Here is a 10,181-nt window from a genome sequence, read left to right on the forward strand (position 1 = left end):
ACTTTGTCCATGTCTAAGAGTGGTAAATGTCCACAATTTAGCACTGTCACCATGGCAAACTCTTTAATTCCAAATCTTATCACCTTTCCTCCAATATTAAAGTTCAACCCCGATGCCTTGCCTCTGGATTAAATGCAAAAGTAACTGGGATGATGTTTTGTTGGTCGAAAAATCTAAAAAGTGACCAAAACATGTCGGCCTAAACATATCACTATAATTTTCCCCTAAATTTGCTCGAATGCTCTTCATAACTCCATATTTACAACAATGATTTATCTTAAGTGCTTGGGCCCTCCTTGATCTCTTCATCTGAAAAAAAAAAAAACTACTTTGCACTATGTAACTATGGATATATATTGTGTGCATACCTAAATAAATTAAATAAAAAATAGCTGGGCGTCATCATCTACTAGATTTTGGATCTCTCTTTCCTCGTTTGTCCTTCCTCGTTTTAGTATTCTTATTTGCAACCTCCTTCTTAACAAAGACCTGAGGATTAGACAGGAAAGTCCATTATACATTAAATTTTAAAACTAAGATTTTTGTAGACTCATCATTTAGTTCTTCACCGATTGAAGCATCATTTCACAAAGTACAAATATTAGAAAGATACATTGTGTATGTGTATATATATTATACTTACCTCGCTATCATCATGTTTCTCCTCACCTATCTTTAGACCCTTCTTTTTACCCTGCAACATACACTTCAATTGACCTTTTAATCAAAGGTGCCAAGATCTAGATGATTTCTCACCTTATTTTCAAGTTCATTCTTACACTCCTTGCCCTTACTTGAATCCACTCTCCTTTTTTTCATCATTGGTGTTGCATCTCTCCATTGACACATTAATCCGAACTCTATACATACTCCAATCAGATAATATGTAAATGAACTATTGAAAGGAAGATTAAGTTATACCTCTTCCTCACTGTCCAATGAAACAACGTTTAGAAGGTGTTACATCAACATCTCGTTTGCTATTCTTCGACTCGATTCTACTTTCACCTTTACCATATCTACACAAAAACGCAAAACCCCAAACCCCAAGTTACTGGTATCTCTAACAAAATTCGCAAAACATTGTAAAGGGTTTGGAATATTAAAAAAATATTTTATTATAAATGAACCATCGTTTGGATGTAGACCACTAACAGGGGTAGCCGAGTGGGTTTGTGACCGAATAGGGATACAAGCCCCACGGGAAGCGTAGTTGGGATTTTCCCCATTCGAAGACCTACATCAGTTATGAATTATAGGGATCCACGGCATCGATTTCGAGTTATTAAAAAGAAACAATAATAGATGGTGCATTTGCCTTGCACAAAAGATGTCAAGAAAATAGACGACATTCTATTCGATCTCGATAAAACTCTCTTGAGCATTTGTTTGTAAATGAAAATACATACCTGATCAAAAACACCCTCTGCAAAAACTCCTTTGATGTTCCAACAAAACTCCAAATAGGGGCACAAAGAAAGAGCAAACCGAGGTCTTATTTCAAGATTTACCTTCAAGATGGATTTCAAATTGTTGTTTGTTGAAATCTAAAATTCACACTTTAAAATCATATCTCATTTAAAATCTGTTCGGATTTAGTGGAATTTTAATTTTAAAATGATAGGATATCAAATTTAACCTGAAGAAAAATTAGACGTCACCACTCAAACCATCTTCAAATATTTCAAATGCATCAAAATTAATGTTTTGATTGTTGTGTTTTGTTTTTATTTTTATTTTTTTTAATTGGAATGTAAGTCCTATTTAGAAAGTAATTTTTTTTTTTAAAGATTTGAAACAATTCGACTTTAATTTTTCTTATTTAAATTGAGATATTTATATATTTTTACAATATATATGAAAATTTTCAATTTGTAATTTATTATGTTGATTTGATTTGATTAGATTAGAGAATTTACAGCACACGATAAATTTTAATTTGAAATCAGTTAATTCTGAAATTAATTTCTCAGTTTCAATAAACTTATTCACAACCTCTCTATTTAAATTAAACCCCGCTGTCCTTCCTTTTCCTACATTTTTTTAGTTTAGGTTTTATTTATTTATTGTTAATATAAAGTTCAAAAACCACATTTACAGTTTCTTTATCATAAAGATTCTGCATTTAAATATACCAATCTATAAATTTTTAGTCCAACTTTATCCTTTAATAAATTCTCGTATTATTCTCATATGTAATTTTTTTTAGTACAACTCGTATTTAATTTTTTATTTCAAAATATAGATTATCAAAATTTAAATATAATTTGATTACTTTGAAAATAACTACTATATTATCTGTATTTTTTAATTTGGTGCATGGCTTTTGCTACTAGCGGAACAAATTTTAAAGATATTTTGTTTAAGGGTATATTTATGCAAACTAAAATTTATAATTCTACTAGTTAGCTATTTTTAGCATATCTAATACTTTTGACCCTTTTTTTAAAACAATTTATTTCTGTGATCATTCATGATGTTAGCCATATATTTTTAAGAAATAGAAATAATGTCAAAGAAATTAAAAAATAAAAATATTGAATCTCAAAATAAACCGATTTTTTTTTAATGATGCCTTTTCTATTAATAATAATGGCACGATTGAGTAGTTAAAGTACAAGTGATTTTAGCATCTTTTACTCATTCCATTGTAAAATAGAATTGGTAAGAATTCATATTTGGGAGTGACACTAAAATAAAAGATTTTGAGAAAAGAAATTTACGTATAATTAATTTTTCAAAATCATCCTATAAATTCTAAATTTTCATAAAATCATTTTTTTTTTTTAACCAAACACAAAAGGAAGTGATTTTGACAATAAAAAGATCAAAATCACTCCAAAATACACCCTAATACAGTGGTTCCCAAGCACAAGCACACAGTTGGAGGGTGATTTTCCCATAATTTTTGACCCAAAAAAATTAACAAAAGAAATAGTTTTTAAAATAGTTGTCTTTCTTTCACCTTATTTTCACCATATGAGAAAATTTTCTTCTCTTTTCTAGAACTCTTTCTCATTCTCTGACTTTTATTTATTTTCATTTTTGTTTATTATTCTCTCTAATTTTTCTCTCTAAATTGTTAATTCTCATTTTTTTTCTAAGTTTGTTTTTATATGTAAATTTTTTTGTCTCGCTCTCTCAAACTCACTTTTAATTATATAAAAATCACTTTGAAAAAAGGTGTAACCAAACTTTAAAATAAGTATTAGAAAAATTATTTTTACAAAATCAATTATCATTAGAAGGTGTATTTGATAGTGAGTAGAATTAGTAGTTTTGAGAAAAAAGGTTTAAATAAAATGATTTTCCAAAATCAAGTGATACCTTCAAAACTTGAAGACCATTTTGAGTGATTTTAATTTTTTTTTAAATCAATTTTTTTTTATTTCCCAAACATGATGTACAAAAAGGAAGTAATTTTGGGCCAAAATATCTACAAGTCCATCCACACCACAATAGAGGCAGAGTTCGAAAAAAATTCAAAATCACCGATTTAAAGCAGCGCGGAGGTGGAACCAATCCTTTTGAGCTATGGCGATTCTCATCCAGTTGCCATCCAACATACTCTTCTTCCATGTATGCTCCATTTTCCATTTTCCATTTTCCATTTTCACCAACGCTTTAACACAATGTTCGTGATTGTTCCTGTTCTTGAGTGTTATTTTACACCCAGTTTATTGTTTATTAGGTCATTCTTGTGGTGCTTTGTCCTCAATTCGCGCCCCCTATATCATATGATATATTTTCATCTGCATTTCGACATAATTCATGAACTAGATTTTAATGCTGACAATCTGGCAATATTTGGTTTAGGATAACTTTCTCTGTTAGAGATTTCAAGTTCTGTGAATTCAGACCTTTGGATGCAGGAAATGAAAAATCGACTTGAAGAAAACCATCCTATAGAAATCTGTTACATTAGCATCTCACTGAAGTAAAATTCTTAGTAAAAGCATACCTCTCACTTCAGTTTGTGGAAAATACTTGCCTCCTTGCCACCGAGGATCAATCTTGTTCTCACTACCATTGTTGACAATTAAGAGAGGGAAAAGCAAAAGCAGAGATTTTTTTTAAAAAAATATGATTTTTCTATTCTTCAAATAGTGGTGATGAAAAGATTTGGTTCTTACCAGCAAGGAGTCAGGTATTTTCCTAAGTATTTTCCTTAGTTTACTCTATTAGTAAACAATTTTCGGCCATTACGTTGGAGAGTTAGAGCCTGGCCTATTCATTCTTTAGTAAACTCTATTTTTTTACCCGAATCCCTTTCCTTTGTCAGCCTTTACATTTTTCTGTGAAATTCCAACCTGAAGTAAGTGGAATGGACTTGAAAGAAATTCTACTGCACTCTTGGAAGTTGGAAGCATGCTATTGTATAGTTAATCAAAGTCTTTGTTCATGCCCACAAGTGGCCGCCCCGTTGGCAAGAGGACGTGGTCTCTGAATAACAACTACCCAGAAGTCTCATGTTCGAACCTTCGAGTGAGCTTAATAAGAAAAATCTTAATGTCTCCTGAGTCTATGTCTTGGGAGGCGTAGGTACCTAGATACAGGGGAGCAAAGTTATGGTTCTAGGTTACAAAAAAAAAAAAAAAGTTTCTGTTCATGTTTGCTGCGTAGCTCTCCTAGTTGACGATTCATTTGAATAAATGAGCAAGTTTTCTAGCAGTGTTCTTTATGTATTTATATCCCTTCTGTTTATATTCTCTTCTTCCCCACCCCAACTAAGTTTTCTTGTTTCTTGTTTCTAACGTGTAGACTTTCCAAACCCAAAGGGAAGGTACTTGCAAACATCTTGCGAGGCAAGCATGCTTGTACTTAATTGGTTTTTTCTTTTCTCTTATTCCCGGATGTTTTAGATTTAACCATGTAAAACATCAAATAAATCATTAATAATATTTTTTATAATGTTCCATGATGAATAGATATTGTTCAATCCAGAAAAAGCTGGCCTTTACTTGCAAAAGAAGGACGGTTGATATCTTTATATTGCTCCTCAGAGAATGTTCAATCACTATGTAAAATTTCAGAAGGTTCCTCGTCAATAAATAAGCTTCCTCTAAACTTTTTAATGGATAAGAAGCTGGTTTTTGATTCAGATCCCCATACCAAAAAGGCTGTTGATCTTTCATACAATTTTCTTAATCAAAGGTCAGTTTACATACTTCCTATTTGATATCTTAATATTTTTTGCTTTTTTTAAAACAACTAATGTTTGCTTCAATAGGAAGCTATTTGGTTTGATTAATTTTTCTATTTGACTATACATGCTTGATAGATGTAACGTAATTTTTTATTCTGCATTCTGCAGTACCAAGCTTGCGGCATTGCCTGGAGCTGGAAGAAGTACAGAGTGCGGGATTGCTGATTACAGAAGGTTATTTCTCTCTTCTTCTTCTTCCTTTTTTGTTTAATCCTTTCTTCCTTTCACTGACTAATGTAAAAAGTTCCACTGGTTTTTTCCCCTCCAATCTTCTAGTGCAACGAGCATCGAGAAATATATAGAGTAAAATATTTATGCAAATGCTGCTCGATTTTGGCACGGTTTTAAATCTAGATCCTGTTTCTAATTTTTTTTCTTGAGGAGTAATTGGAAGTTTCATATATAGCTCTAGAAAGGAAAAATCTTGTTCATGGTATATTAAATACCAGAGATTCCGTTGGGTATGCTGGTTTTTAGCAGCTACAGTTTTGAAGTGGGTTGTTGGTCTCAGGAACAGTTTTTTTTGTCTTTCTATTCTGTTTTTATATGTTTTAGTGGTCATGAATTCTCCTTTACTTTTTGTATTTAGAAAATTATAATTCCAATGAAACATCTTTACCTCGTGACCTGGTTGTTCTTTCTATCTTTTTGTTCTTCCACATCCACGTTTTCTTCCTCCAAACTTCTTTTATAAAATCTAACCCATCTCTTTAGAAAAAGTTGAATTATCTTCACCCAGAATCTAATTCTTAATTTTGCAGCACAGTGCTTCTGTGACCCAAAAACGCGTACTGGGAAGCGGCCACTTGAGAACAAGTGCACCCCTTTTCCTGACCAGGAGAACGCTGAATCTTTCTGTTATTTCACTGTTATTATATGGATTTTCACCAAACATTTGTGCGGCTGTTTTTGCTGATGACTTGGAGCTCGAGAGATACACAGATTCAAAGGAGGGCTTTACCCTTCTTCGACCATCTTCTTGGGTTAAGGTTTTTGGCCTTCTCTCTCTGAACTAACAGTGATGCATTCTTTTCTTTTAAATGAACTTTTCATGAATTTTTTTACTGGATGAAGGTTGAGAAGGCAGGGGCAACCGTTTTATTTGAAGAGGCAAATAAGGGAAGCAACAATGTGGGCGTTGTAGTAAACCCGGTTCGCCTTACAAGTCTTGGGGAGTTTGGAACTCCTCAGTTCGTTGCTGACAAACTTATACAGGCTGAAAAGCGGAAGGTAGTTTATTTTTTGAGATGCTGCCATTTCCTACTCATACACAGAGCTGGTTTCTAATTTAATCTTGTGAAGCTTGGCTGTGATGTTTATTGGATTCTTTGAAGTGCTAGAAAAAATAATATTTTACTCTTTTTTTGGGATTCAACAACATATAATATTTGAGTTTTAAATAGTCTGAATGATTTTTTGATTCATGATCTTTGTTGTGCTGGATTGTATGTCTTTCCTCTGTAAAACATGCTCTGTCACGCTGAAGTTTGGTAAAGAGTGTAAAATGTTAGTATTGAGACTTGAATTCAGATTGCTCAAGGAGCTTTAAGGGTGAGTTTATCATAGGGTAGGGGCTGATCATGAAGAATTTATGATTTAAATAAACTTTCTATTTCTTTCTTCAAGTTTTTCCCCTCAAAATGTGAAGGGAGATAATTGTTGTTCCACATTTTAAGATTTACGTTGATAGACTCTATCTCTTAGTTGTTTTTTGTTTAAGTTACAAGTTTGATCCCTGAGCTATGAGGATTGTATCTTATAAGTCAACTTTAAAAATTGTCTAATAGGTTCAAAACTTTCAATGTTTTGTCTAATAATAGGTCTAATAATAGGTCCCTGAATTGTAAAAAGTATCCAGTAAGTCAATAACTTCCAATTTTGCATCAAACGGGTCCTTGAACTTGAAAAAGTATCTCATAAGATTAGGGTTAATATGCACAAAATTGAAGCTTATAGGATCTATTAAATCCAAATTAGAAGTATTGGGACCTATTAGAGTTTAGGGATTTTTATACCCTTTTTAAAGTTCAAGACTTATTAAACACGACATTAAAAGTTTAAGGACCTATTTGATTAAACTCTCAAAGTTCAAGAACCAAACTTATAATTTAATCCTTTTTTTTCTCCTATGAATACAGGAAAGTACAAAGGATGCTGCAGTAGTTGGGGTTGCAGAGAGATCTGGTGACGGAGGTCAACAAGTGTACGAGTTTGAATATACGATTGATAGCACTAGAGGCGGGATGAAACGGGTTTTTTCGGCCGCTTTTGTGTCTTCTAAGAAACTCTACATCCTTAACATATCTCACTCTGACAAACCAGATAGCCCTCTTGATTCACATAGAAGAATGATGTTGGAGCAAGTTCTTCATTCCTTTGATGCAGCTCCTTCCTCATAAGGTCAGATCATGCCCTCCTAATTATCTCATTTTCTTATTTTCTCAACTTTGCTTTTGATGCCACAGCTCTATTTTTATTTGCCTTTACTTTGTGTAGTTAGTTTCGATTTTGCCCTCAATGTTTTGGAAGTTTCAATTTACTCTTATGGGGTAATTTTGTCAGATATTTGTACAAAAATGACCAACCCATGGATCATTTTGAGTAAAAGAAAAAACCTTCAAAATATTAAGGGCAATGTTAAAATTGATTATATGGATTAAGGGTATTTTGTATAATTGAGTCTTTTGTGGTGCTAATAAAGCTGCCATACTGTATTATAAGCTTCCATGTTCTGTATCAATGTTGTGAGTGGGCAAAAACCAAACCGTTAGATAATGGAAGATTGGGGAGGATAGCAAAGCCTGTCTTAGGCTAGTGACGTGTTTCATGGAAAGAAAAAGTGTGGGCAAGTACTTCTAGGTTTGGTGGTAGCTACCAAGACGATTTCTTTACGCCTAACAAAGAATTTTGAGATGCTAATCCATAAAAAAATAGTTTGTCTTAGGTTAGCGACGTATTTCCTGGCAAGAGACCACGCATTAAATAGAGGACCCAGCTAACTCTCAAAGACTCTATAATACATAATTGAGCCCACATCTAATGAAACAATGTTGAGCCACCCGTTACGGCGACATGACACGTGTAGCATGTATAAAGGAGCTAAAAACTAAGAAGGCAGCACCATAGTGCTAATAGGAAAGTGCCATGATTCTTAACTCAAATTTAAGCAATTCGCTAAGAAGATGCATGTTGCTACGAACTTTAAGCCTCTGTCAATTTTGGTGCAGTGCCATGATGCTCACTAACGACGTCACGACGCTAATAATGTATTCTCCATTATAATAATAGGTTTCCACGATTCACACAATCCTGGAGAGTGAACACTGCAATAATACGAAAATAGAGGCCGATGAGAGCTTCAAGGAGCTAAGAGATGAGATTTTCAAAGTTTGGGATCGTGAAGATGGACTCAAAGAGATAAATTGATACAAAAGAATTAATTTTCTCATTTCATTTGATTTTTTTAGTTTGCTCTGGAACATAATTTGAGATTTCATTGTTCCAATTTGAGAATGTGTAGATAAACTCTTTAATTTGTCTTAGGGATTGATGTATTGCTAAATTTTGTGAGTTAGATTAATTTTGTGTTTACATTATTAATCTATTAATGTATTTATATGCTTGGTAATTATATTTAAATCTGAATCTTAGGAGATGTGGTCCAGATTGGAACTTTAATGCATTATTAAATAGTTATAACATCAGAAGATTTGGAATTGGTTTAGAAGTTGTTAAAAGAAATAGACTTAGGTCTTTGATTGTTAATGAAATTAGATATGCATATTGGTTTTTTAATTGACAACAAAAATTAATTAATTGTGCTCGAGAGAGACATATGATTTGTGATTTCTTGACTTATAGATTAATTGTTTATTTAGTCTTGGCATGATTTGTGAGGATTTAGATCTCTTGTTAACGATTTTAACAACCTTTGTGTAAGTGTACACAAATCGCGTAGCAAGTAATAAAAAAATCGAATTCACGAGGATTGAGTAACTAAATACTTCAACTTTCACTCAAAAAAATGGAAAAACAAACCAGAGATATTTTGGATTATCGCTACTTTGCAAATAAGATAAAAGTGCAGTAAAACATGAATACAACAGATTTGATAAGCAGCTGTCATTTTTCTCAGGTTCGACCTCGAGCGAGGTTGAGCCCGAGGTAATTGTAAGAGGCTCAACCTCGAGAAACCTCACTCAAGGTCGAACTCGAGAAAAATGACAGAAGCTTAGAAACCACGAGGTTGCGTCAATTTTTTCTATCACCAACCGTTGACGTTGGGCGAAACCTACGAAACCTCGCCCGAGGTTTATCGTTTCTTATGAAACTCAGTCGGGAAACCATATCTCCTGCCCGAGGTTCATAGTCAACCTTAACAGAATCATGTCGAAATACGAAACTAAATTTAAAAATGACAACCTGTTTCAAAATCAAAAGCAAATAAAAGCAAACAAAACAACAAAATTGTTTTTCAAATATAGTCCAATCTTAAGAAGAAATCAAAAGCCCCAAAATTAAGGGCAATGATTGTTGTGAATTAAATGATTCCCGGGCGAGAATTAATATGACCCCGGTCGAGTTTTTTTCCAGCCGTCATGTCTTATAATTAAGGGCATTTTGGTCATTTCATCTCCTCTGACACATCATTAATGCTTAAAGTAGGTCATCTGGGCAGATTTTGAGGGGAGCGAGTCATTTGAGCATTTCAAAAACTTTTGAAGGTTATTTGAGTCAATTTCCCGAAAAATCTCAACTAGTTAAGACACCAATATCCGATTAGAAGGTCGTGAGTTTGAATCCCCACCCCATATGAAAATGTTTCTTTTATATATATGTAAATAAATATATGCTGTTTCATATAATTTTGTTGAATCGAGATTATAAACCTATTAATGTTGTTTACTAAAATGTCTGGAATTGGAATACAAACAAAAAATATGACAATTACTATAATACCCCTTCCTTATTTCTA

At 32.9% G+C, this 10,181-nt stretch overlaps 1 protein-coding gene across 6 annotated transcripts; it reads left to right on the plus strand.

Moving 5' to 3' along the window:
• The first annotated feature begins 3,441 nt into the window (after window positions 1-3,441).
• Window positions 3,442-8,845, plus strand: LOC111017514 (Photosystem II reaction center PsbP family protein). 6 transcript variants are annotated; one of them, XM_022293288.2, is made up of 9 exons: window positions 3,442-3,579; window positions 4,762-4,805; window positions 4,945-5,021; window positions 5,103-5,154; window positions 5,315-5,380; window positions 5,973-6,195; window positions 6,281-6,436; window positions 7,345-7,606; window positions 8,495-8,845. In XM_022293288.2, exons 1-8 carry the CDS (start codon window positions 3,535-3,537, stop codon window positions 7,603-7,605), a joined length of 924 nt encoding a protein of 307 aa, XP_022148980.1. In that variant the 5' UTR covers window positions 3,442-3,534; the 3' UTR covers window position 7,606; window positions 8,495-8,845. The 6 variants fall into 6 exon arrangements, with proteins under 6 accessions (XP_022148980.1, XP_022148982.1, XP_022148978.2 ...); XM_022293290.2 differs by having other exon boundaries at window positions 4,762-4,783; window positions 4,929-5,021; XM_022293286.2 differs by having other exon boundaries at window positions 4,945-5,154; window positions 8,434-8,845.
• The last annotated feature ends 1,336 nt before the right edge of the window (window positions 8,846-10,181 follow it).

This window comes from Momordica charantia (genome assembly GCF_013281855.1).
Source record: "Momordica charantia cultivar OHB3-1 chromosome 2 unlocalized genomic scaffold, Mcharantia_2.0 BLBB01000002.1, whole genome shotgun sequence".
Lineage (NCBI taxonomy): Eukaryota > Viridiplantae > Streptophyta > Magnoliopsida > Cucurbitales > Cucurbitaceae > Momordica > Momordica charantia.

Bases quoted from the DNA above. Each gene is read 5' to 3' on its own strand.
- LOC111017514 (XM_022293286.2), top strand. From the start codon at position 3,535: ATGGCGATTCTCATCCAGTTGCCATCCAACATACTCTTCTTCCAT. The intron at 4,806-4,944 runs GCAAGCATGCTT...TGTTCAATCCAG, and splicing joins ACTTGCAAACATCTTGCGAG to AAAAAGCTGGCCTTTACTTG. The intron at 5,381-5,972 runs GTTATTTCTCTC...TTTGCAGCACAG, and splicing joins GGGATTGCTGATTACAGAAG to TGCTTCTGTGACCCAAAAAC.